General features: G+C 44.9%; 1 protein-coding gene, 1 long non-coding RNA gene and 1 pseudogene across 14 annotated transcripts; 2 read left to right on the top strand and 1 right to left on the bottom strand.

The window, feature by feature from the left end:
* Window position 1: 1 nt before the first annotated feature.
* ZSCAN32 (zinc finger and SCAN domain containing 32) lies at window positions 2-17,173 on the top strand. 11 transcript variants are annotated; one of them, XM_007983806.3, is made up of 7 exons: window positions 2-122; window positions 3,416-3,966; window positions 7,343-7,508; window positions 10,720-10,814; window positions 11,094-11,217; window positions 14,634-15,116; window positions 15,820-17,173. In XM_007983806.3, exons 2-7 carry the CDS (start codon window positions 3,601-3,603, stop codon window positions 16,677-16,679), a joined length of 2,094 nt encoding a protein of 697 aa, XP_007981997.3. In that variant the 5' UTR covers window positions 2-122; window positions 3,416-3,600; the 3' UTR covers window positions 16,680-17,173. The 11 variants fall into 11 exon arrangements, with proteins under 11 accessions (XP_007981997.3, XP_037845860.2, XP_072871203.1 ...); XM_037989932.2 differs by having other exon boundaries at window positions 11,046-11,217; XM_037989931.2 differs by having other exon boundaries at window positions 40-122; window positions 2,222-3,966.
* On the bottom strand, window positions 3,677-27,988 carry LOC119621184 (uncharacterized). 3 transcript variants are annotated; one of them, XR_012092904.1, is made up of 3 exons: window positions 27,218-27,988; window positions 25,500-25,626; window positions 3,677-3,955 (listed from the first exon to the last, which is right to left on the bottom strand). It is a non-coding gene; the product is annotated as an uncharacterized lncRNA (long non-coding RNA). The 3 variants fall into 3 exon arrangements; XR_005237736.2 differs by lacking the exon at window positions 3,677-3,955 and adding an exon at window positions 9,008-10,279 and having other exon boundaries at window positions 27,218-27,987; XR_005237737.2 differs by lacking the exon at window positions 3,677-3,955 and adding an exon at window positions 15,110-15,586.
* LOC103227491 (MT-RNR2 like 4) lies at window positions 22,190-23,031 on the top strand (annotated as a pseudogene).
* Window positions 27,989-27,995: the final 7 nt, after the last annotated feature.

Raw genomic sequence — 27,995 nt, 5'->3', positions numbered from 1 at the left:
CAGTCCAGCAGCTCGACTTGCGGGCCTGCGCAGGGGCGTGCGTAGTGGGCAGAGCGAATCGCGCCCCTGACTTCCGGCCCGGAGGCTGAGGGAGTTTGTGGAGTCCCGAGTACTGGTATCCGGTGAGTCCTCCGCTTCCTTGCCGCCGGCGGGACTAGTGGCTGGGCCCTGCAACAGCCGAGGAGTCCCTCCCCGCTGAGAGCCTTCTCGGAGGCGTTTGGGTCCGACTCCGATGGGCGTCTCCGTGGGACAGGCGACCTCCCTCAGGCCGGGCTTCCCCAGACGCGCCGCGGTCACCGTGCCCCGCTCCCACCGCGCGGATCACCCCGAGCCTAAGCGCCGGCGCCCCGGGACCCCCTGGCCTTGACCCTGCTTATCTCGTCCCTGTCTCGTCCACTCCCTACTCATCCACAGTGCCTGACCCTGGCACCGAGTGCGTTCTGAGTACTCAATAAGTGGTTATTAAGTGAAAAACCTATCCACTTGGCTCCCCATCCTCATGCTGCATTTTTTTCCCAGGGTTTGGGCCATCGCTAGAGTGAAATAAAATTTTCAGAGAACAGCATTTTAAAATTTAACGATGAGTGGGATGTAAGGGGTCAAAAAGGGTCCAGAGGGGTGCAGGTTCCGCCTTCTGCCTGAAGTTAGAAGAGCATTTATTAAATTATTCTTCAGCCAGGTAAGGTACAGGATGAACATAATGAAGGCAAGGGGTGCAGGTTCTAGTCCTGGCCTTGCTGCCTAGAGTTCTCCTGTGTGATGCTTTAGGCAAGATACTTCATCGCTCTCAGTTTCTTTTTGGCTAAAAAGCAGTACTAACAATAATAATGCCCTTGATTTCTCTATCTCTAGAAGCACTGAAATGTAAAGAGAATTTAAGTGAAGGCAGTTCAACTTCTTTGAGAAAAGGGAACCCAAATCCATTTTTAAAATATAAAAAATTTTCTTTTTTAAAAAACATTTACCATCTTAACCATTTTTAAGTGTACAGCTCAGTAGTCCTGAGTATATTCATATTGTTGTGCATGCTGGATCCATTTTAATACCACGTTGTGAGGGTGTATCAGCTCCTGTAGAAAATGTAAATTACGATCTGCTTTAATCTGTGTTTTAAGTAGTTAAAAACCAACACAAACTAATGAAAAAAAGACTGCCTTCACTGGTGCAGTGGCTCACACCTGTAATCCCAGCACTTTGGGAGGCCAAGGTGGGAGGATCATTTGAGCACAGGAGTTTGAGACCAGCCTGGGCAACATAGTGAAACCCTATCTCTACAAAAAATACAAAAGTTAGCCTCTATTTAAAATTATTTTTAAGGTCGGGCATGGTGGCTTATGCTTTTAATCCTAACACTTTGGGAGGTTGAGGTGGGAGGATTGCTTGAGTTCAGGAGTTTGAGACCAGCCTGGGCAACAGAGTGAGACTCCATCTCTAAAGATTAAAAAATAAATAAATAAAATTATTTTTAAAAGTTATTTTTTGTTTAATTTTTAATTATATAAAACTATTTTTTAAATTAACTCTCAAAAAAATAAAATATTGCCTTGCATAAACTGGCCTTGGAGATCCAAACATGTTTTCAGGACTCGAGTATATTGTCCTCTTGTGAACAGGCTCCTGTGACGGAAGAGTGGAGTAGAGAGTGGGACATAGTTGCAGACAACTCTGGTCTTACATTTGGCCAATTTAGCAATTCCCAGAAAATTAAGAGCTTTCCCTACTTCTCACGTAAAATTTCAGAAAAGAATTTTAATAGGCCTAGCTGTGTGTCATATGCCCACTTCTGGGGAGGCAGGTATTGTAATTAATATCCCCACCAGAACCAATCTATCTTTCTTTCTTTTCTTTTCTTTCTTCTTTTTCTTTCTTTCTCTTTCTTTCTTTCCTTTCTTTTTTTCTCTCTTTCTCTCTCTCCCCCTCTCTCCCTCCCTCCCTCCTTCCTTCCTTTCTTTCTTTATTTTTGAGATAGTCTCGCTCTTGTTGCTCAGGCTGGAGTGCAATGGCGAGATCTTGGCTCACTGCCACCTCTGCCTCCTGGGTTCAAACACTTCTCCTGCCTCAGCCTCCTGAGTAGCTGGGACTACAGGCGTGTGCCACCATGCCCACCTAGTTTTTTTGTCTTTTTAGTAGAGATGGAATTTCATCTTGTTGGCCAGGATGGTCTAGATCTCCTGACCTTGTGAGCCACCCACCTCAGTCTCTCAAATTGTTGGGATTACAGGTATGAGCCACCACGCCCGGTCAAGAGGGACTTTTTCACAAAGGAAGAAGATGCTGCTATTAGAAGTGGGAAAAGAATGCTGGAAAATAAAAACATACAGCAAACCCAAACAGCCACTTATCTACGTTGTGTGTGTGTGGTATAATAGTGATGAAGAAGTTAATTAAGAAGTGCACGCACACTAGTGCTCTCCTGAGGGTAGCGATTGGGAACATGAGTCCAGGCTTCTTGAGGATAGGGAAGGACAAGAAAAAGACTTAGGTACGTGAGTGAAGAAGGGAAGGAACAGGTGAACTACCTCATCAGGAACAGTTTGAGTAACTTGTTAGCAGACACACAATCTTGGCTGGGAGAAAACTATTTTTTGCTACTGTAACTGCCCAGTGGGTTCATCTTGCCCACTGCCTAGATAAAGCCAATTTGTCAAGACAGGCGAATTGCAATAGAGAAAGAATTTAATACGCATAGAACCAGCTAAATGGGAGACAAGTTTTATTACTCAAGTCAGCCTCCCGAGAATGTCAGAGGCTAGGGCTTTGACAGGCAGTTGGGTAGGGAACGGGGAATGCTGACTGGTTGGGGATGCACTCACAGAGCTGTGGAAAATGGCTCTTGTGTGCTGAGTGCGATTTTGGGTGGGAGCCACAGAGGAGTCCCTAGTCTGGGTGGGGCCATCTGGTTGTCAGAAAGCAGAGGCCTGAAAAGACATCTCAAAAGGCCAATCTTGGGTTCTACAATGGTGATGTTATTTAATTGGGGAAGTTGCAAATCTTGTGACCTCTGGATAATCATTTCATTATGCCTACATCTTAGCAGAATTCAGGCCCCTCTCATCCTCCTAAGAGCCTGGTGGTCTTTAATTAGTTTCACAAAGGAGTTTAGTTTTGGGAAGGGTTATTATCATTCAAACTATAAACTAAATTTCACCCAAAGCTAGCTTGCCTCACGCCCAGGAATGACCAAGGGCAGTTTGGAGGTTAAAAGCAAGATGGAGTTGGTTAGATCCTATCTCTTTTAGTGTCATAATCTTCTCACTGTTAACAGTTTTTGCAAAGACAGTTTCAATATTTCTAGTGTTTTGGATCATTGGTGTAGATTTGTGGAGGGAGTAAAGGAAAGGGATAGAAAGTAAATCACAAGAACCAGAGTGAAGGAATGTGATAGATTTATATTGTCTTTTTCCATCCTCTTCAGACATCCTTCAAAGTTGAGCCCTTATTTTCAGCTGTGAGTCTCTATACATGTCTGACACTCTCATGTCTCACGGATTAGAGAAAGACATTCCTTGCAGAACATGGCTTCCCAGTGATGTGGGAAGAGATGGACTCTGATCTCCAGGGTAGAAGTGGCAACCAGAGTAAGCCAGTTCGTTGAAGCAAATGATGGCTGCAGCAAAGAGTTCCGAGGCACACCCATCCTCAAACAAGGATCCCACACAGGGCCAGAAATCAGCCCTGCAGGGTAACAGCCCTGACTCCGAGGCCTCCCGTCAGCGCTTCAGGCAGTTTTGCTACCAGGAAGTAACTGGCCCCCATGAAGCTTTTAGCAAACTCTGGGAACTCTGTTGTCAGTGGCTGAAGCCGAAGACGCACTCGAAAGAGGAAATCCTGGAGCTGCTGGTTTTGGAGCAGTTTCTGACTATCTTGCCAGAGGAGATCCAGACCTGGGTGAGGGAGCAGCATCCAGAAAACGGGGAGGAAGCTGTGGCTCTGGTTGAGGATGTACAGAGAGCTCCTGGACAACAGGTGAGAAAAGGAAGTCGGAACTTTGTGGTTTGGGTTATGAAGAAGTTGGGGAGTCCAGTTACTGGAGGGCTGCTTGGTTGAGAAACACACAGTAGCCCTCTGCTGCCCACAGAAGGTCTTGGCTATCTCGGGTTAGTCCTATGCCCTTATAGTACGGGAAGAATTTCTCATCTGTGGATACAGCTGTTAGACATTCATATATTTAGTAATGTTTGAAGTCCTTAATTAAAGTGGTAAAAACACTCAGAAAAATTCTCCAAAACAAGGCCAGGGAAAGGACAACTATCCTTCACTCAGGGGATGGAGGAAAACTACAGATGCTGGTGAACGAAAATCTAGTTTCTTGCTAGGAGCTTCTTTGAGGGCAGAGTGCCATGTGTCGTACACTCAACAAAATTATGTTAGAGCCAGGCCTTGCCCTGGTTCTTGCTGCCGGGATTAAGTGTTCAGTATGGGACACTGATGGATTTATAAAATATCCTCTTATGGTCAGGACTAGGTGTGAGATCTGATCAGTGTAACCAGCTTATATCTTCTGGGAGCAGGGAGGTGGGAAAGGCACAGGAAGAGAAAAGTAACACGCCAGCTTTTGTTGTGGAGAAGTTGGTAGGAGGAAGGCAACTGAAATCGGGTAAGTCTGGGAGAGGCCTAGAGTAATGGAGGGCACAGGTCAGAGGAACGTTGGTCAGCCTGAGTGAGTCTGTGATCAGAGCAGGAAGCAGCTTACTGGGTGCCAGAGTCTGCATAGCTGGAATGTGAAGGACCTAGGCAGCAGATATGCTTGTGTTTCCCAGTGAGGAGGTAGGGATGTGCACGGCCTGTGGGAAGAGGAATGGGTGAAGGGGGATGTAGATGAAATTTGGTAGGATTGAGGAGTTAGTACTTTTGACTTAATTTAGAGACGGGAAGAGCAGCTTGGTGGTGATGCATCAGGGAAAAAGTTGAGGAAATTAGTCTGAAGTCTGTGGGACTGGGACTCTTACTCATAAGTAAGATTGAATGGAGAGGTGCAGTAGCACTTGTAAGAAGGTAGAGCTTGGAGAACTGAACTATTATAAATAGAGTGGGAATCCCAGCATGCCAATAGTCATCCTAGCCCAGGTCCCCTTCCATCACTCTGTTTGATGCTCTCTCCTCTTCTTACCCTTAAGCATCTCGGAATCACACTTTATTTTATTTTACTTTATTTTATTTTTGATAGGGTCTTGGTCTGTCATTTAGGCTGGAGTGCAGTGGCATGAATGTGGCTCACTGCAGCCTCAACCTCCTGGGTTCAAGTGATCCTCTTGCATCAGCCCCCCAACTAGCTGGGACTACAGGTGCACACCACCATGCCCAACTAATTTTTGTTTTTTATTACAGATGAGGTTTTGCCATGTTGCTCAGGCTGGTCTTCACCTTCTGAGCTCACGCTCCTAAAGTGTTGGGAATACAGGTGTGAGCCACTGTGCCTGGCCCACACTCTTAATATAAAACAGTGCAGGAGTGTATAGGTTAAACACCTATTTGAAACCTATTGTATTAGTCCATTCTCACACTGCTATAAGGACATACCTGAGACTGGATAATTTATAAAGAGAAGAGGTTTAACTGACTCACAGTTCTGCATGGCTAGGGAGGCCTCAGGAAACAATCATGGCAGAAGGGGAAGCAAACACGTCCTTCTTCACATGGCAGCAGGAAAGAGAAGAATGAGAACTGAGTGAAGGGGAAAGTCCTTTATGAAACCATCAGATCTTGTGAGAACTTACTATCACTAGAGTAGCATGGGGGAAACTGCCCCCATGATTCAATTACCTCTCACTGGGTCCCTCCAGTGACACATGGGGATTATGGGAACTACAATTGAAGATGAGATTTGGGTGGGGACACAGCAAAACCATATCACCTATCATGAAAGTGAAGGGGAGAGCAAGAAGTGGAGGTGGGTAGTAGTAATAGAGGTTGACATAATTTCTTAGGACCCCACTTGCCTCTCAGTACCTCTCCTCATTCCCTTTAACGGTGCCTGTTATAAGCATGGGACTTAAGGAATGAAGATGGCTCTGAAAGACAAAAGTTGATTTTAAGTGACTGTGATATTGGGGATTTTACAGTGAACAGGACAGGCATGGCCCCTGGCCTGCTGGAGCCCGCAGTCCATGGGGGAAACAGACAATCATAAATCAAAAGTAAACCGTAAAGATCGTTTCAGATGAGTGCTTGGAAGGAAATGAGCACAGTGATGTGATAACTGGAGTGTTGGGAGATAGGTGGTGAGGCAGGGCCTCTCTGAGGTGACACTGAAGGAGAAGGAACCAGTTGTCCCAAGAGTTGGGAGGAGAGTACTCTAGACAGAGGGCACAGCACATACCAAGAGCCTAAGGTGGTAAAGGACTGGGCAGGTTTGAGAGGAAGGGAGGGCTTGTGGCTGGAGCTCAGAGACTGGGGAAGAGTGCTGTGAGAGAAAGGGAGGAGGCAGGGCAGAATCATGCTGGGCCTTTTAGGCTGCGAAGAGGAGTTTGGATTTTATTCTGTGTGCAGTGGGAAGCCACTGAAGAGTGTTGTTACCATGGAGGGATAGGAGTCTAGATTTTAAAAAGATCACACTGAATTCCACGTAGAGAGAATGGATTGGAGGGTTCAGCAGTAGAGAGGATACAGACAGCAGATAGTGTCCTGGACCCTGATGGAGCTGGGAGATGGAGAGGACCAAAGGAGGTCTCTTTTGAAGACAGAACTAATACTGGATTGGGGGGGGGGGGGCAGAGGAAATGGCCTAGTGTGGAAGTCATGGGGGCATGCTAAAGTGAAAGCTGACATTCTCTCTTCTAACAAATATATACCAGTTTTTAACAGTTCTGGTGTGTCAGGCTCTATGCTAGGTGCTGTCATATAAATAATCTTAACCACTTCAAAGACTTTTTTTTTTTTTTTTTTTTTTTTTTTGAGACAGTCTTGCTGTGTTGTCCACGCTGGAGAGTAGTGGCGTGATCTTGGATCACTACAACCTCTGCCTCCTGCGTTCAAGTGATTCTCCTGCCTCAGCCTCCCAAGTAGCTGGGGTTACAGGCTCACACCACTACACCAGCTAATATTTGTATTTTTAGTAGAGATGGGGTTTCACCATGTTGCCAGGCTGGTCTTGAACTCCTGACTTCACATGATCCACCTACCTTGGCCTCCCAAAGTGCTGGGATTATAGGTGTGACCCACTGCACCCTCAAAGACCTAATTCTATTAATTTTTATTTTATTAAAGCAGCAATACAGTGGCTCCTAGATGTTTCTCTTCTGCTTCCTTATGTTACACATTATTTTTTAATGCCACTCTTAGGAGTTGTAAAGTCCAACTTAGGCAGGAATTTGTAGTGATGGATGATGGGGTCTGTTCTCAGGTCCCAGATTCTGAGAAGGACTTGAAAGTACTCATGGAGGAGATGGCCCCTTTGGGAACAACCAGAGAATCATTGAGATCCCAATGGAAACAGGAGATTCAGCCAGAGAAGCCGACTTTAAAGGGATCACAGAGCTCACACCAAAGACCAGGGGAACAGTCGGAAGGTAAGCAGAAGCCTCTGTCCTCACCTGAGGCAGGTGAGGAACAATCATTTACTGGAAACAAAGGTCTGAACTGGGTCCACTCAAGGGTTCCAGACTAAATGCCTTTGAAATATATCCAAAAACCGACCAGGCGTGGTGGCTCATGTCTGTAAACCCAGCACCTTGGAAGACCAGACAGGCGGATCACCTGAGGTCAGGAGTTCGAGACCAGTCTTGCTAACACTGTGAAACCCAGTTTCTACTAAAAATACAAAAAATTAGCCGGGCATGGTAATCCCAGCTACTTGGAAGGCTGAGGCAGGAGAATCGCCTGAACCCAGGAGATGGAGGTTGCACTGAGCCAAGATCACGCCATTGGTATTCCAGCCTGGGCTGCCTCAAAAACAAAAAATAAAAGAGAAATATATCCATATCCAAAAGCAAGATTACAAATTTCAAGATTCTTTATGTGTTAGCGTAATTCTTTTTTATTACAATTCTGTTACTAAAGAATCAGGCGTCCTTAAAGGTGAACATGTTACCTTCACCTTCTGCACAGCAGTTCTTCATATACTTGAAGACATTAAATCCCCTTCCCCATCCAACTTAATCTTTCCAGAATATATTTGTATTATTTTTGCCTTTCTTCCAGAGCTCTATTTTTTGTTTTTACTTGTCTTAATTTTTTTAGAAAACTTTGTTTTTTGAGACGGAGTCTTGCCCCATTTCCCAGGCTGGAGTGCAGTGCCACGATCTCAGCTCACTGCAAGCCCCGCCTCCCAGGTTCACCCCATTCTCCTGCCTCAGCCTCCAGAGTAGCTGGGACTACAGGTGCCCGCCACCATGCCCGGCTAATTTTTTGTATTTTTAGTAGAGTCAGGGTTTCATTGTGTTAGCCAGGATGGTCTCGATATCCTGACCTCGTGATCCACCTCCCTCAGCTTCCCAAAGTGCTGGGATTACAGGCATGAGCCACCACGCCCGGCCTTAGAAAACTTTAACTAAAAAAATTATCTTAGCTGGGTGCGATGGCTCATGCCTGTAACCTCAGCACTTTGGGAGGCTGGAGCAGGAGGTAGCTTAAGCCTAGGAGTTCAAGACCAGCCTGGGCAACATAACAAGATCCTGTCTCTATGAAAAAAAAAATTGTTATAATTGAGGGAATGTCACATAACATAAAATTAACCATTTCAAAGTGAACAATTCAGTTATGCTTTAGTACATTCACAGTGTTATGCAGCCATCACCTCTATCTAGTGTCAAAACATTTTTATCATGCCGAAAAGGAAACACTGTACCCATTAAACAGTTGCTCCCCATTCTGTCTCCATGGATTTACGTGTTCTGGACATTTCATATAAGTCTAATCACATGTATTATGTGACCTTTTGTGTCTGCCGCCTTGTCACTTTTCATGTTTTGAGCATGTCAGTACTTTGTTTCTTTTGATGGCTGAATAATATTCCATTGCGTGGCTATACCAAGGGTCTATATTTTTATAAGTCTTTTTCCATGAAGTAATTTGGCTATATACTTGCTGCCTTTTCTGTTTAATTGAAAGCTGCCATTGCAGGTTGCTAGGTAAGTTTTTTAAGAGACAGGGTCTTGCACTGTCGCCCAGGCTGGAGTGCAGTGGTGCCATCATAGTTCACTGTTGCCTCAAACTGCTGGGTTCAAGCAGTCCTCCTGCCTCAGCCTCCCAAAGTGCTGGAAAACAGACATGTGCCACCACACCCAGCCTGAAAAACACTGTGTCTTGATGATGTTTAAGTTGGCAAACTGTGTTGATAAAGTAGAAAATTGTCTCAGATTTTAATTTTTTTTTGAGATGGAGTTTCGCTCGTTGCCCAGGCTGGAGTGTAATGGCATGATCTCAGCTCACTGCAACCTCTGCCTCCGGGGTTCAAGTGATTCTCTTGCCTCAGCCTCCCGAGTAGCTGGGATTACCTACTTCTGCCACGATGCCCGGCTAATTTTTTGTATTTTTAGTAGAGAGAGGGTTTCGCTATGTTGGACAGGCTGGTCTCGAACTCCTGACCTCAGGTGATCCGCCCACCTCAGCCTCCCAAAGTGCTGGGGTTACTGGTGTGAGCCACCATGCCCGGCTGATTTAAGTTTTTTTTAAGCAAAGTAATACTCTTGTTAACATCTTTATAAACTTTGCCACTTAGCATTTATTTCCTTTTAATCCTTGGGAACACCTGTGTTCTGTGTGTGTGATTTCCAAGGCTTTGGGACAGCAGGGGCTGTGAGTAAAGAGCAGGACTTGCTGCCTTCCAGGCTAGGCTCCCTCTGCTTCCCAGGCCCATGGGCCACTCACAGATCTGGAATGTTGTTACCTCTCCAGGGGTCACATACCTCTGAGTTGCCATTGAAGTTTCATTAATAAGTAGTAAATATGATTCATTTTATTGGTACAATTTTTTTTTTTTTTGACACGGAGTCTCACTCTGTTGCTTAGGCTGGAGCGCAGTGGTGCGATCTCGACTCACTGCAAGCTCCGCCTCCCGGGTTCATGCCATTCTTCTGTCTCAGCCTCCCGAGTAGCTGGGACCACAGGCACCCGCCACCACACCCGGCTAATTTTTTGTATTTTTAGTAGAGATGGGGTTTCACCATGTTAACCAGGATGGTCTCGATCTCCTGACCTCGTGATCTGCCTGCCTCGGCCTCCCAAAGTGCTGGGATTGTACAATTTTTAAAAAATTTTTCCTATATTTTTAAGCAATGTCACAGTCATATTTGTACAATTCTTGAAGTTGGAGACTTGAGAAAAAATGTATTATCTTGATCTGAAAAATATAAAAGGTTTCTGTTACTGTGGTTTTTTAAAGAGTACTGTGGTTATCTTTGGGTGGCAGGGCTATGGAGATATTTTTGTTTTCCCACTATGATTCTTTTTCCCTGGCATATAAAATGAAAAAAAAAAAAATTAAAGCTCTTATGCCAAGAGGAATCTCATGAAAGGAACCTCTCAACTCACAGAGGCCGTGGGCTCTGGCAGTGGTTCTCAAACTTGAGTTTGCCTCAGACTCATCCAGGGTGGGAGAGTCCCAGGCCCCACCTTCAGAATTTCTGATTTAGAAGATCTGAGGTGGGGCCCCAGGATTTGTATTTCTGATGGGTTGCCAGGGGCTGCTGATGCAGCTGGCCCAGGAGCCCACTTTGAGAGCTTCTGCTTTGTGCTGTTGTGTGGAAGCCGCCCTCTAATAGCGGCTGTTTTTCCCCCCAGCCTGGCTTGCTCCTCAGGCTCCCAGGAACCTGCCCCAAAACACAGGTCTCCACGACCAGGAGACAGGTGCTGTGGTCTGGACAGCTGGGTCCCAGGTGAGCTGTGGTTGATGCGTTCTGTCTCCTGATTACCCACTCTCACCCCAAAACCCTCATTTCCAGATACATGAGGATTCTGTGTGGTCCACGGGGCTTCTCGGGTTATTTTGATTCTGTCCACTCTGACATCATCACATGGCTCAGAACCTGTCCCTGGGGGCTGACCTCCCCTGCCTTTGCCTTGCCCCTGATCTGACAACTGTGATCCTGTCTCTGCCCCCACCCCAGGCTAGAGTGGTGCTATTTTACCGGTAGCCAGCTCCAGTGTTGTTACAGGGACCAGCCACGTGTGACAACAGAGCTGTATCCCTCTGTCAGCAAGAATGGATGTGCCCAGGCCCTGCACGAAAGGCCCTCTACAGGGGTGCCACGCAGAGGAAGAACAGACACATCTCGCTGGGTAAGGATCCATCTTCCCTCTAGGTCCAGGTGGATGTGTTCAGTTGTTCAGAGAAGCTGAAAGGACTTGAGAGGAAGGGAGACAGAGGGAGTGGGGAGACTGTTGGGTGGAGGGAAAGGAGGAAGTAAATGGGGAACCAGAGCAGGCAAGAGAGACACAGGCAGAAATCAAAAGAAAGGGGTAGCATGTGTGACAGGCAGTCAAGAACATGGGAGATGAAGGGTGAGGGGGTGGAGAAGCAAAAAGTGATAGTGAGACAGAGTCAGAACAAGCAGGCCGGAGCTGGAGCCAGACAGTTGGGCAACAAGAGCACAGATGTGCTCATGCTGAGTGTGCTCATGCACACAGGTAGCAGTAGTCACGCCCGAGTTTCTCCAGTGGCAGAGGAGATTAACAAATAAAACCACCCAAATAGGACAGTCTACTATGCCCAGGCCTTCCAGGCCCTTTCCCAGCATCTCAGGACATTTGGGGAAGGTTCTGCCAAACAGACTGCTCTCTTGCCTTTCTCAAATCAGTTCTGTCCCATCTGGGCCAAATGCCTCCTCCTCAGAGCAGCCTCCCTGACCATCCAGATTCAGAGACAGACACTCTGCAGCTCACTGGGCCTAGATGTCTCCTCTGCTGCTTCACATGCAGGGTTCTCCTGGCCAAGCCCAGGGTTGGAGGGACTAGACAAGGCCATGAACACAGGCCCTGTGACACTGCCCCTGCCTCACTCTACAATGTTGTCCTCCCCAGTGGTGTGTGGTTTTTCCCTGCTCTGCCCCTGCCATCCCTCCCCTCCTTTGCCAGGAACTCCCAGTTTCCTGGCTTCAGCATATGCCATTTCTTGCTGCTTCTTCAGGCTTCTCCTGCACCTTATCTTTGTCCAGTTGCAGGAGAGTATAGTGTCTTTTTGAGCTTTGTATTACTAAATATATATGGATAATACAGTAAGGTGAGAGATAAATATTTTTGTATTTGTGATTTTTAACTTATTAGGTGAAATTCACATGACATAAAATTAACCACTGTAAAGTGAACAATTCTTTGGCATCTAGCACATTCAGAGTGTTGTGTAATTACCACTACGTCCAGTTCCAGAACCTTTCCGTCACTCCAAAGTATGATCCTACAACCATCCAGCAGTTTCTCCCCGTCCTCCCCCTGCAAGCCCCTGGCAGACACCAGTCTTCATTCTGTCTCTATGGATTGCACTATTCTGAATATTTCATGTAATGGTACCTGTAATTTTAATTTCTACAACATTAGGCTTATCAAATGAAGGCTTGTATTCCCCACACACTTTTGGTTTCTTGTCAACCATTCAGGATCCTTTAAAATTAGAGGTTAAGAGTTGAGACAGAATGTGGGAGGACAAGTCATTCTTTCCACAAATATTAACTTAGTGCCTATAGTATCTCAGACCTACTTCTAGGTTGTTAGGTATACAACAGGGAACAAACAGATAAAGATTCCTGCCCTGTGGGAAGAGACAGACCATAGCATAATCAGTAAGCGGCAGAAGATATTAGAGGGCGATAAGCACGATGGGAGAGAAATAGCAGAGCAGAGTGATGGGAGTGCCAGGACAGAGGTTGGTTTTCACTTTTCAGTTTGGGTCCTCAGGGTCACTCTCACTGAGAAAATGACATTTGAAAAGACTTACCGAAGGAGGAGGGATGAGCCATGCAGCCATATCCCACATGGAGGAAGAGTGTAAGACGCAATGACAGCCTGGAGCGAGGTGGGCATGCCAGTTAACTGGCACAGAGTGCACCCATGAGTAATGAGAAAACGAGCTCAGAAAGCCAGCTCAAATGACTGCTGTCAGCTGAGACTGAGAGGGAGCAATTAGAAACTTTTATAACAATTTAACATTGCTGCACTTTTCAGTTTATTTTTATTGTATTTTACAAAAGAAATAAGCACAAGACTCCTGTCCTTCATAGATAATTTGAGAAGTACTAATACAGGATCGTCAGGCCCTACATAAAGGACTTTTTTATTCTGAGTGAAATGGGGGAGTCTTGTGTGGTTCTGGGCAGAGGAGTAATAGTTTTAAAAGGACCACTTTGAGTATTTCACTTTATTTGGCACTTAACTCTATGTAAACATTTATTCATGTCTCTTTTTGCTAGAGAGACTTCGACATGACTGTGATCTCCTTGAAGGCAGGGTTCATGTAATATTCGTATTTCTTAGAAACTGGCATTGTAGGCACTGTTAGTTAAATTGAATAACAAAGGAGAGGACTCCCTCTGGCTGCTGGGTTGAAAGTTGACTGTAAAAGGTCCAGAGTGGAAGCAAGAAGACCAGATAGGCTATGGCAGTGATCCAGGTATGAGGTGACAGTGGCTCAGTGTGGAGCAGAGGGAGTGACAAGAAGAGGCTGGTGCCCTTCAGAATATCACAACCAGATGTTGGAGTGCACTTGCTGGGACAGCTCTAGTCAAATCAGTCCTCATCAACTGGCCCAGATGGGCAGCAGGAGTGTGTGGTGAGGGTTTTTGAGTAGCCAGTCATCCTGAACTGCTCTTCTCAGATGTTTACTGCTTATTCTTACCTTGGTGTGTTAACTGCTGTCATTTTCTTGTATCTACAAGGATGACAGGAGATATAAACAGATATAGATGGGCCAGATGAGGAGGTATTCCTGTATCAGGGAGGGAACAGGCAGATATATCCTTACAACCAGCTCCTCTGTCCCCTGAATCTTTGCTTTACTCGAATGTCACCTGTTCGCTGTGTCCTCTTATGTGGCCACCCTCAGGAAGTCCCACAACTGTCAAGGCAGGCAAGACACTACCCTTATTGCCAGCCATCTCTCCAGGAGAAATGAGTAGGATTGAGGATAATTAAAGACAAATTTAAAAGGCAGCTTGAGTAAATAACCCTACAAGTCCTTCTCAGTGGAGGGAATGTCTTTTGTATTATACTAAAAGTTTTCATGTTTTAGACAAATGGCCAAAGTGAGATTTCTTCCTAGAAATAACAATAGCCAGTTGTGGCACAGTTTGAGAAACCAGGATGTAACTTCTTTTTTTTTTTGAGATGGAGTCTTGCTCTGTCGTCAGGCTGGAGTGCAGTGGCACAATCGCAGCTCACTGTAACCTCTGCTTCCTGGGTTCAGGTGATTCTTCTTCCTCAGCCTCCTGAGTAGCTGGGACTACAGGCACACGGCACCACACCCAGCTAATTTTTTTTGTATTTTTAGTAGAGACGGGGTTTCACCATGTTGGCCAGGATGGTCTCGATCTCTTGACCTTGTGATCCGCCCACCTTGGCCTCCCGAAGTGCAGGGATTACAGGTGTGAGCCACCACACCCAGCCTAGGATGTAACTTTTTAAGCTGCTAAAACCTCACACTGCAGTATGTACAGTCCTCCATGATCTAATTGACAGATCTGATTGACCTATTCTTTGTCTCCCAGCAACAGGTGTGCCCTGGGGCTACGAAGAGACCAAGATGCTCCTGGCTATTCTTAGTAGTTCTCAATTTTATGGAAAACTCCAGACTTGTCAGCAGAACAGCCAGATCTACAGGGCCATGGCGGAACAACTCTGGGATCGGGGTTTTCTGCGGACCCCAGAACAGTGTCGCACCAAGTTCAAAAGCCTACAGTTGAGTTACCGCAAAGTGAGGAGAGGCTGTGTGCCTGAGCCTTGTATCTTTTATGAGGAAATGGATGCTCTTTCAAGCTCCTGGGCCTCTGCACCTCCTATGGCAAGTGATGCTGTTCCTGGCCAAGAAGGAGGTGATATTGAGGTGGGAGAACTGAATCACCAGAACGGGGAGCCCAAGGAGGTAGAAGATGGCACTGTGGATGGTGCAGACAGGGATGAAAAGGACTTCAGGAATCCTGGCCAGGAAGTCAGGAAAGTTGACCTGCCAGTGCTGTTCCCAAACAGACTTGGTAAGACTCCCTTGGCTCTGATAGTCAAAGAATGGCAAAGTCCACTTTAGAGGCCATTAGTCTAGCAGTTGAGTGGGAGCTGTCACTGATCCTGGCATTATCATCATCTTGATATGTCACCCTATCCAAGCCAGGAGTTTTGGTTTTCATGGAGTTTAAAGATTATTCCTCTTGCATTTTAGAGCCCTGATTTTGCATTTGCCAACCTCTTTCACTAAGTTCATGTCATCTTTTCCCATGGAGTTTCACTACTTTGCATTGTCAGACTGCTGGTTAGGCCTCCAGACCAGGTCTATCTTCTCTCTCCTCCTCTAGCATGGCCTTGCCTTTCACAGCCTGAGCCTATGCTGGCTGAGTACTTAGCACTTTGCTTTCTTCCTGTTTGAGCTGGCCAAGACCAGGGTTGCCTTTTGTTGTTCTGCTGCCAGAAGTTAGAACATTCAAGAATTGAGGGTACACCTATAAACAGACTGGCAGATGACATAGATAGGAGAAAAGTTGGAGTTTAGGGCATAATTTTTCTGTAATAATTTGGAGCTCAAAAATATTACAATTAGAAAATAAAAAGCTGTTAATTAGCAGGAGACTTAATCACATGAAGAATTTCAATTAGATATTTCTTCTACATAGTACAGTTATAACTTTGCATTCCATTGTTTTCCTTCTCTATAGTCCATTGTATTTCTGTGGGGTTTTTTTCCAGATTTTGACATCAAGAATGAGATTAAAAAAGAAAATCTAAAATGGGATGATTCAGAGGAAGTAGAAATACACAAGGCTTTTCAGAGAAAGTCCAGAGGAGTTTTTTGGCACTCTGAGCTACAAAAAGGCTTGGAGAGTGAGCCAACATCAAGAAGGCAATGTAGAAATTTTCCAGGGGAGAGTGAGCCGAAAACCCCATCCCAGGAGAAGATGAGTCACCAGAGTTTTTGTGCCAGGGACAAAGCCTGTACACATATCCTCTGTGGGAAAAACTGCTCTCAGAGTGTGCATTCTCCCAACAAGCCAGCACTCGAACTGGAAAAAGTATCTCAATGTCCAGAATGTGGGAAAACCTTTAGCCGAAGTTCTTATCTTGTTCGGCATCAGAGAATCCACACAGGTGAGAAGCCTCACAAGTGCAGTGAGTGCGGGAAAGGCTTTAGTGAGCGCTCCAACCTCACGGCCCACCTACGAACTCACACAGGGGAGAGGCCCTACCAGTGTGGGCAGTGTGGGAAAAGCTTCAACCAGAGCTCCAGCCTCATTGTCCACCAGAGGACCCATACTGGGGAGAAGCCTTACCAGTGCATTGTCTGTGGAAAGAGATTCAACAACAGTTCCCAGTTCAGTGCTCACCGGCGCATCCACACTGGGGAGAGCCCATACAAGTGTGCAGAGTGTGGGAAAAGCTTCAACAATAGCTCCCACTTCAGTGCCCACCGAAAAACCCACACTGGTGAAAAGCCTTACAGGTGTTCTCACTGTGAGAGAGGCTTCAGTAAGAACTCTGCCCTCACCCGTCATCAGACAGTACACTTGAAAGTAGTACTCTCATCACAGGAAGGAAGAGATGTGTTATGAGTGTGTAGGAAAACTGTCAGATTAGTTCCTCAGGTCAGCATGTATGCGTTCCTTAGGGCTTTCTTCTGTTATGGAGAGATCTAGCCAGTCCGTGACTTGGCAACAGACCTACTGACTACTGGATCTTAAGACCCATGTCTAGGACCAGGAATCAGCATAAGGATGCTGACCTCTCCTGGGTGTGCCTGTGACTCCAGAGTCCTATCTTACTGTGACTTAAAGTTTGATGGAGAGAAAGCTGTAGGGTCCATAAATTCTGCCAGGAAACCAGGGTCTTCCTGTTCCTAGAACTGAGAATGGGCACCCAGTGATCTGAGAACACGTTCTGGGCTAACGTAGTCCTCACACAGGGCTGAGAAAGGAAGTGTCCCCTTTCCTGGGAAGCACATGTAGAAATTAAGAGCCTGAATCTCTTCTAAACCAATAATTGACCTCTAGGCACCTGCCATACTAGTACTAACTTCAGGGAAGAAGACACTACTCTTTGTAACCCAGCCACCACCAAAAAGGGAACAACAAGAAGGAGGGTTAAGCCATTGGATAATACTGAATCTGTTTCCCTAAGTGACTTAACCTTAGAGCAAGCGTAACATCCAGGTTAATTTTTTATAAGACTTATCCTTTTATTATCGCCGTCATCATAGTTCCTGATTGTCTCTTAAAGTGGTTTATAGACATTACTATTTCTGATAATAATTTATAAACTATTATAAACAAATTTATAAACATTACTAATTTCTGATGAGTATAAAGTTGTTTCTCCCTCCACTTCCTTGGCCTTTGGTTGTAATTTTCTCCATTAGAAACTATACTCATGCAGAAGCCTGCAGGGTCCTGAAAATGACATATATGTAAGTGTAGAGTCTGCTTCAGGGAAGTAGGACATGCAGAGAAGGAACAGGGGTAGGAAATAGGGAAAAGAGGAAATGAATTGGGTTGGAAAGGGTTTGTGCCATCATAAGAGTGAAGATCACAGAAGCAAGGGAAAAACAAGGTTCATCAGGAGATTCTGACTCCTGAAGAGTTTGGTAGATGAGAATGGTAGATGAAAGGAAGAATGGGAACGAGATGCACTAGGAACCAAAGTTAAAATTCATCTATGATGAGTCACAGACACTTAAACTTTTATGAAATCGCCATGGATAAAAAGTGGTAGAAGACAGGTGCATTTGTCTACGGTTGTTGGCTGGTGCACACAAGGTAGCAGGACGTTATCTAAGGTATGGTGAAAAGCATCATGGTCTCTTGAGCTTTTTGAAAAGTTAAGCATTTGCCCCAAGAATACTTGCCAGCAGTGCTTGCAGCTGCAGTGTTTACCCTGAGATAACTTTGCCACAAAATATCTTGCTTTTATTATTTTATTTATTTATTTATTTTTTTGAGACAGGGTCTCTCTCTTCGCCCAGGCTGGAGTGCAGTGGTGCAATCTCAGGTCGCTGCGACCTCTGCATCCCAGGTTCAAGCAATTCTCATGCCTCAGCCTCCCAAGTAGCTATGACTACAGGCCTGCACCACCATGACCGACTAACGGGGTTTGCCATGTTGACCAGGCTGGTCTTGAACTGGCCTCAAGTGATCCTCCTGCCTCAGCCTCTCAAAGTGCTGGGATTAGAGGTGTGAGCCACCACTCCTGGTCATCTTGCTTTTATTATTTTCACATTGCTCTAGTATATCGAATTTGGAAGCAAAGGACATCATTCTATTTACAGCATTTAGTAGTGGTATTTCCTACCTTCAGTGATTCTCGATCACTGAAAATGTCAAATCCTAGAAAATGTAGCATTCTTACATATGATGTTAACATAATTCTCTAACAGTTGTAGGCCAAAGATCTATTTGATGAATCTGATTTTTCTGAAAGATAATGCTGATGATTCAGGCTATTCTAATGTTAGTTCTGTTTAGAAATAACTCCAATAATAGTTTTTATATTTTGTTTTCACATTGAAAATCAGTCCCATACAAGTGTGCAGAGTGTGGGAAAAGCTTCAACAATAGCTCCCACTTCAGTGCCCACTGAAAAACCCACACTGGTGAAAAGTCTTACAGGTGTTCTCACTCTAAGAGAGGCTTCACTAAGAACTCTGCCCTCACCCATCATCAGGCAGGGCAGGTGCAGCTGAGCAGAACAGAATTAGAAGAGCAGTCAGACATTCATGTGGCCAAGAAGCACATGAAAAAATGCTCGTCACTAATCAAAAGAGAATTGCAAATCAAAACCCCAATGACATACTATCTCACAGCAGTCAGAATGGCTATTACTAAAATGTCAAAAAATAACAGATGCTGGTGAGTTGCAGAGAAAAGGGAATGTTTATACACTGCTGGTGGGAATGTAAATTAGTTCAGCCACTGTGGAAAGCAGTTTGGAGATTTCTCAAAGAACTCAGAGCTACCATTCAACCCAGCAATCCCATTACTGGGCATATAGCCAAAGGAATGATCATCCTACCAAAAAGACACAGGCACACATATGCTCACTGCAACACTATTCACAATAGCAAAGTCATGGAATCAATCTAGATGCCCACAATGGTGATGCAGATAGAGAAAATGTGGTACATATACACCATGGGATACTACACAGCCATAAAAAAGAATTAAATCATGTCCTTTGCAGCAACATGGATGGAGCTGGAGGCCATTATTTTAAGCGAATTAACCCGGAAGAGAAACCCAAATACCATGTGTTCTCGCTTGTAACAGGGAGCTTACAAGTACACATGGATACCAAGAGGGGAACAACAGACACCGGGGCCTACTAGAGGGTAGAGAGTGGGAGGACAGTGAGGACTGGAAAACTACCTATTGGGTACTATGCTCATTACCTGGGTGACAAAATAATCTGTATACCAAACTCCCTCGACATGGAATTTACCTGTATAACAAACCTGCACATTTACCCCCGAACCTAAAATAAAAGCTGGAAAGAGGAGAAAAAATAAAAGAGTGGTCAAGGCCTCAGCACCACAGGGACATAGAGCACATCAAGGTCCTGTTTGCTTAGGGCAGTGCAGGAAGGTCTGTGGCCCCTTCCACCCCAGATCCACAGCTCTGTCACACCGTGCTGCATAGTACCCAACCCCACTTTAGCCCCCCTTCTCGTTTTTTGTTTTTGTTTTTTCTTTTTTTTGAGACGGAGTCTCACTCTGTTGCCCAGGCTAGAGTACAATGGCGTGATCTCGGCTCACTGCAACCTCCGCCTCCAGGGTTCAAGCCATTCTCCTGCCTCAGCCTCCTGAGTAGCTGGGATTACAGGCGCATGCCACCACACCCAACTAATTTTTGTATTTTCAATAGAGACGGGGTTTCACCATGTTGGTCAGGCTGGTCTCAAACTCCTGACCTCGTGATCCGCCCGCTTGGGCCTCCCAAAGTGCTGGGATTACAGGAGTGAGTCACCGTGCCTGGCCTTCGGTCGTCTCTTGGGCAGAAAGCCAGTTGTATTGATCTGTTTGGGGGAGAGGTGTGACTCAGACACTGAGGACTTATCTAAAGCACCCGCACCTTGCTAGGCAATGCAATGCCTCCATCACAGAGCAGGCCTTTCAGGAATCAGGATATTCTCATTCAGAGCAGGACCAGGTGAACATAACCCGCAGAGGAGAAAGGATGCATTTTACAGGAGACAAACCTCCCATCCTTAATATTGTCCCTCTTTGGAACAGCTCTTTAAACCCTAGGAAATAACTTTCCTCCAGAGAGTAAAAAATATTACCACCATAGTTGGCCCAAAAGCAGCCACCAATTAGGAAATCATTTAAGGCCAGGCACGGTGGCTCACAACTGTAATCCCAGCACTTTGGGAGGCCGAAGTGGGTATATCACCTGAGGTCGGGAGATTGAGACCAGCCTCACCAACATGGAGAAACTCCGTCTCTACTAAAAATACAAAATTAGCTGGCTGTGGTGGTGCATGCCTGTGATTCCAGCTACTCAGGAGGCTGGGGCAGGAGAATCACTTGAACCCAGGAGGCGGAGGTTGCAGTGAGCCAAGATTGCGCCATTGCACTCCAGCCTGGGCAACAAAAGCGAAACTCCATATCAAAAAAAAGAAAGAAGAAAAAAAGAAAGCTTTAAAGCTCAACATCAATTATTTTAAATCCTAATCACTCTATTGAACTCCTAACATTACATTAGACTAATCTATTACTTAATAGAAGCAATAATGTTAATATAAGTAACATTATATTCTCCATTATATAAGCTTACATCAAACCAGAAAAATCCACTGATAGTTAACAGCCTAATATTAACAAATAATAAATACCCTATTTATACTATTAATCCAACACAAGTATGCTCTAAGGAAAGATTACAAAAAGTATAAGGAACTCGGGAAATCTTACCCCACCTGTTTACCAAAAACATCACCTCTAGCATTACCAGTATTAGAGGCACTGCCTGCCCAGTGACATATGTTCAACAGCTGTGGTATCCTGACAGTGCAAAGGTGGCATAATCACTTGTTCCCTAAATAGGGTCTTGTATGAATGGCCACACGAGGGTTCAGCTGTCTCTTACTTTCAATCAGTGAAACTGATCTATCCGTGAAGAGACAGTATAAACAAAAAAGATGAGAAGACCCTATGGAGATTTCATTCATTAATGCAAACAGAAACTCAAAAAAAAGGCTACAGGTCCTAGCCTACTATCTCTGCATTAAAAATTTTGGTTGGGGTGCCCGGTGCAGTGGCTCATGCCTGTAATCCCAGCACTTTGGGAGGCTGAGGCAGGCAGATCACGAGGTCAGGAGATGGAGACCATCCTGGCCAACATGCTGAAACCCTGTCTCTACTAAAAATACAAAAATTAGCTAGCTGGGTGTAGTGGTATGCGCCTGTAATCCCAGCTACTCAGGAGGCTAAGGCAGGAGAATGGCTTGAACTCGGGAGGCAGAGATAGCAGTGAGCCAAGATCGCGCCACTGTACTCCAGACTGGCGACAGAGCCACACTCTGTCTTAAAAAATAAAAAAATAAATAAACAATAAAAAATAAAAGAAATTTAAGATGTGGTTGCAGTGACCTCGGAGCATAATTCAACCTCCAAACAACCTAAACTAAGACCGCACTAGTCTAAGCGAGTTAGCACACTTTGACCCAATAATTTGATCAACGGAATCAGTTACCCTAGGGATAACAATGCAATCCTATTCTAGAGTCCATATCAACAATAGGGTTTACAGCTTTGATGCTGGATCAGGACATCCTAATGGTGTAGCCGCTGTTAAGGCTTCGTTTGTTCAGTGATTAAAGTCCTATGTGATCTCAGTTCAGATCAGAGTAATCCAGGTCGGTTTCTATCTATTTAACATTTCTCCTTAGTACAAAAGGCCAAGAGAAACAGGGCCCACTCCACAAAGCACCCTTGCCCCCATAAACGATGCTGTCTCAATCTAACAAATCATCACACACCCTACCCAAGAACAGCGTTTAAGATGGCAGAACCCAGCAACTGCATAAAACTTAAAACTTTAAAATCAGAGGTTCAACTCCTTTTCTTAATGATATGCCTATAATCAATCTTCTACTTATTATTACCACTTTAATCGCTATAGCATTCCTTATACCCATTGAATGAAAAATCTTAGGCTACATACAATTACCTAACATTGTAGGTCCTAACACTGTAAGTCCCTATAGACTGCTTCAACCATTCGCTGATGCAATAAAACTTTTCATCAAAGAACCTTTACATCTCTTAAAGTCTACTATTACCCTTTATGCTACTGCTCCAACCCTAGCCGTTCTGATTGCTCTCCTCTTGTGAACTCCCCTCCACATACCAGATGCTCTAATTTTAATATAGGCCTCCTATTTATACTAGCCACATCAAGCTTAGCCGTCTATCCTATCAGGATGAGCATCTAATTCAAATTATGCACTAATCGTCACATTACAATCTGTAGCCCAGACAATTTCATATGAAGTCACTCTAGTCATTGTCCTTTTATCAGTTCTACTAATAAGTGGCTCATTTAACCTAAATGCACTTATCACAATGCAAGAATTCCTCCCACTGCTTCTACCATCATAACCCCTAGCCATAATATGATTTATCTCCACACTAGCAGAAACTAACCGAGCCCCTTTTGAACTAACAGAAGGAGAATCAGAGTCAGTCTCAGGCTTAAACATCGAATATGCCGCAGGTTTATTTGCCCACTTCTTATAGCAGAATATATGAATATTATCATAATAAATAACTACTACCATTTTGCGAGGAGCACTACACACTGTAGAGTCACCAGAACTCTATACCACAAATTTCATTACCAAGACCATTCTTTAACCACCGTTTTTATGAACTCGAACAGCATACCTCCGATTCCGCTATGACCAACTTATATATCTTCTATGAAAAAATGTCCTACCGCTTACACCAGCACTCTGCATATGATGTATCTCAATGCCTAATTTCCAGCATCCCACCCCAAATATAGGAAATATGTCTGACAAAAGAATTACTTTGATAGAGTAAACAATAAAGGTTTAAATCCTCTGATTTCTAGAACTAAGGAATTGAAGCTACCCCTGAGAATCCAAAATTATCTGTGCTACCCATTACACCAAGTCCTAAAGTAAGGTTGGCTAAATAAGCTATCGGGCCCATACCCCAAAAATGTTAGTTATACCCTTCCTGTATTAATTAACCCAATAGCTCAACTTATTATTTCCCTTACTATTTTCACAGGAACTCTTATCACAATGCTAGGCTCACATTGATTTCTCATCTGAACCGGCCTAGAAATGAACATTATAGCTCTTATCCCAATCTTAATTAAAAAGATAAATCCAGCCAGGCACGGTGGCTCATGCCTGTAATCCCAGCACTTTGGGAGGCCAAGGTGCGTGGATGACGAGGTCAAGAGATCGAGACCATCCTGGTCAACATGGTGAAACCCCGTCTCTATTAAAAATACAAAAATTAGTTGGGTGTGGTGGCACATGACCGTAGTCCCAGCTACTCAGGAGGCTGAGGCAGGAGAATCGTTTGAACCTGGGAGGCAGAGGTTGCAGTGAGCCAAAATTGAGCCACTGCACTCCAGCCTGAGGACAGAGCAAGACTCCATCTCAAAAAAAAAAAAAAAAAAAAAAAAAAATTTACAGTCTAATGCTTACTCAGCCATTTTACCCTTTTCCCACTTATGTTCATTAATCGTTGATTGTTTTCAACTAACCACAAAGACATCAGAACACTATATTTACTATTCGGCGCATGAGCAGGAATAGTGGGCACCGCCTTAAGCCTTCTAATTCGAGCAGAATTAGACCAACCAGGAACTCTGCCAGGAGAAGATCAGATTTACAATGTTACTGTTTCCACCCACGCATTAGTCATAATTTTCTTTATGGTCATATAAGTCATATTTGGGGGTTTCGGCAACTGGCTAGTCCCTCTGATTGGTGCACCTGATACGGCACTCCCCCAGATAAATAATATGAGCTTCGGACTTCTCTCCCGATCTTCCCTACTTCTACTTGCATCTTCAGTAGTAGAAGCCGGCGCTGGAACCGGCTGGACAGTTTTTTTAGCAGGAAACCTAGCAGGAGCCTCTATGGATCTAACCATCTTCTCACTCCACTTGGCAGGTGTTTTTCTATTTTAGCGGCCATTAATTTTATGACAGTTGTTAACATAAAACCCCCAGCCTTGTCCCAATATCAAACACCCCTTTTCATCTGATCAGTCCTCATTATGGCAGTCCTTCTCCTCCTTTCTCTCCCAGTCCTAGCCGCCAGCATTACCATCCTATTAACTGATCGTAACCTCAATACTACTTTTTTTGACCCTGCTGGCAGGGGCGACCCTATCTTTTATCAACATTTATTCTGATTCTTTGGTCACCCTGAAGTCTATATCCTTATCCTTCCAGGCTTCAGGATAATCTGTCATATCGTAACATATTACTCTGGAAAAAAGGAACCATTTGGGTATATGGGCATAGCATGAGCCATAATATCAATTGGCTTCTTAGGATTTATCGTATGGCCTCACCATATATTTACATTCCTATGTAGGAATGGACGTAGACACACGAGCATACTTCACCTCTGTTACTATAATTATTGCTATCCCTACTGGACTCAAGGTCTTTAGCTGATTAGCTACACTGCATGGTAGTAATATCAAATGATCTCCCACAATATTCTGAGCCCCTAGGATTCATTTTCCTACTAACAGTAAGAGGTTTAACTGGCCTTATACTAGCTAATTCATCATTAGACATTATTTTACAAGATATATATTATGTTGTAGCCCATTCCCACTATGTTCTATCAATAGGAGCAGTATTTGCCATCATAGGAGGCATTGTCCACTGATTCCCCCTATTTTCAGGTTATATACCTAACCAGACCTATGCTAAAATCCACTTCATCATTATATTTATAGGCGTTAATTTAACCTTTTTCCCACAGCACTTCCTCAGCCTATCAGTGTGCCTCAACATTACTCCAATTAACCCAATGCATACACCACATTAAATGTTATCTAATCAGTAGGCTCATCGATATCATTAACAGCAGTCATACTAATAATTTTCATAATCTGAGAAGCCTTTGCTTCAAAACGAAAAGTTCTAACAATTGAACAAGCATCTACTAATTTAGAGTGACTTTACGGCTGTCCACCACCTTACCACACATTCGAAGAGCCAATCGACGTGACAACCTAAACGAAAAAGGAATCGAAGCTCCAGAAACTGATTTCAAGTAAATCGCATAACCTGTATGACTTTCTCAATATTAGTAAAATCATCACATAACTTTGTGAAAGTTAAGATATAGGATAAACCCTGTATGTCTTAATGGCTCACCCAGTTCAGTTAGGCCTTCAAGAAGAACTGCTCACTTTCCATGATGTCACTCTTACAATTATTGTCCTAATTCAGTTGCTGCAACTCTGAAGAATCACCTCCTGCTAGTTCTGATAAAAACTCTACTCTGGAAACAGAAAGAGGTCAGTGTGAGTTTGTTTCTACTTCACTTTATTAACTCTACCAAAGAAGGTATATATTTCTCATCCCATTCAAGTCAGCTGTGCATATGGGACACAATGTTAACTAGTGGAAATAACGCAGACTTTATCCTTCAGGTGAATCTGGTTTGAGACCAAGCTCAACTCCCTACTAAGTGATTTGGGGCAAATTATTCAACTCCTATGATCCACTTTTCATCATCTGAGGATAACAACACCCACCTTGCAGGGCTGGGCACAGTGGCTCACACCTGTTATCCCAGCACTTTGGGAGGCCGAGGCGGGGGGGGGGGGCCTTGGGGGAGGATCACTTGAGGTCAGGAGTTCGAGATCAGCCTCCAGCCTGGCCAACATGGTGAAACTCCCGTCTCTACTAAAAATACAAAAATGATTAGCAGGGCGTAGTGGCAGGTGCCTGTAATCACAGGGAGAATGAGGCAGGAGAATCGCTTGAACCCAGGAAGCCGAGGTTGCAGTGAGCCGAGATTGCACCACTGCAGTTCAGCCTGGGGGACAGAGCAAGACTCCCTCTCAAAAAAATAAATTATAAATAAATAATATCCATCTTGCAGGATACAGGAAAAGAGTAGAGATATCAGTAAAGTATCCAGGCCAGTGCTTGGCACTCAGAAGAAAGTAAATAAATGGTATGAGATGGTAGGAAGAGAAACTCCATCTTGCAGGAACTTCATAGCATATATTACTACTTGATATATAAGTTTTAATGTCTGTCAAATCCCCCGCCCAAGAATGTAAGGTTTTTCAGCTCAGTGCGGAATCCTAGCATCCTGAATAGTGTTTAGTGCTAAATAGGTATCTGGCAAATGAATGAACAGGTGAAAAAATAAAAGGAAGACTGGGCTCATCACACCTGATTAACCAACTGCGCATCAAATACTTAAGCATTATAAAGAACACAAAATGAGGCCGGGTGCGGTGGCCTACGCCTGTAATCTCAGCACTTTGGGAGGCCCAGGCGGGCCGATCACGAGGTAAGAAGATCGAGACCATTCTGGCTAACACGGTGAAACACAGTCTCTACTAAAAATACAAAAATTAGCCGGGCAAGGTGGCGGGCACCTGTAGTCCCAGTTACTCCGGGGGCTGAGACGGGAGAATGGCGTGAACCCGGGAGGCGGAGCTTGCCGTGAGCCGAGATTGCGCGCCACTGCACTCCAGCCTGGGCGACAGAGCGAGACACACTCTCAAAAAAAAAAAAAAAGAGAGAGACAAAACTCAATATGGTCTCCGGCTGAGATGTCTCCAACATCTGCTCTCTCCATTTCCGCTGTCATTCTAGGGTAGGGTTTCAGAACCCCAGCACACTGACATTTTGAGCCAGATCGTTTTTTTGAGTTCTTGGGGTGGGGAGTGGGATAGGAACCCTGTGAACCTTGTATAATGTTTAGCTGCATCCCTGGTCTCCACCCACTAGATGTCAGTAGCACCACTCGGTAGTGATAACAAAATTGTCTCCACACAGTATCAATTGTGCCCTGGGAGGGGGGCGCTGGTTGAGAACCCCCGGTCTAGGGACATATAAGTGCCTTTGCTCACCAAAATTTTCCCTCCTTAAGTCGCCAAGACCTAATTCATCCTTTCCATAGATAATAAACACGAGAGACAGCAGGTCTCTACCACTACCAATCAGGGAAGGGCCCCTGAGCCTAGGTATTGGAAACGTCGAAGAAAAATTTCATGTCCTCAAGGAGTGCACCATCAAAGACAAAAACCCCAGGATGAGGACTGATGACACCACTACCCCCATCTTCTTGAAGCATCCTGATCCTCTGAACTCTCCGGTCCTCTCTGTAACGTTTCTCAGGGTGCTCCATCTTAACCCGCCTAACGCTGTAATTTGTTTCTGGTGGGTTTATCCACTCCAACAGTTCGGGGGCTCGCTGAGGGTAAACATGTTTCTGTGCTGTCTTCGTGTCCCCACCGCTCAGCACAAGGGCGCAGTCGAGCTTTAGGAAACGAGTGTTTTCTTAGCGTGAAGGGCAAGCGCCACCGAGCCCTTCAAAAGAGGCCTCACTGGGGAACCCGAATGGACTGGAGGTCCGAAGGGCAACAAGGCAGGCACTCCGGGCTGCCTCGTTCCCCACGCGTCCCCAGAGGACCCAGTTCACTCTGCATCACGCAGCCACTCCGAGTTTTTGCGTCCAGGAACCCAGAGTGCAATCTAAGAGCCTCAGGACAGAGAGCGGAGCCGCAACCCTTAAGCCCCACCTCACCACAAAAGGCCCTCAGGCGCGCGACGCGCCTACCACGCCATCTTCTCTACTGCGTCATGCCGGAAGCCGTTGCGGAGCACGCCGGAAGCTGTTGCGGGGCA

Source organism: Chlorocebus sabaeus, chromosome 5, assembly GCF_047675955.1.
Source record: "Chlorocebus sabaeus isolate Y175 chromosome 5, mChlSab1.0.hap1, whole genome shotgun sequence".
Classification (NCBI taxonomy): Eukaryota; Metazoa; Chordata; class Mammalia; order Primates; family Cercopithecidae; genus Chlorocebus; species Chlorocebus sabaeus.
Note: the sequence above shows the minus strand (reverse complement) of the source record. Positions and strands in the feature narration are given on the sequence as shown.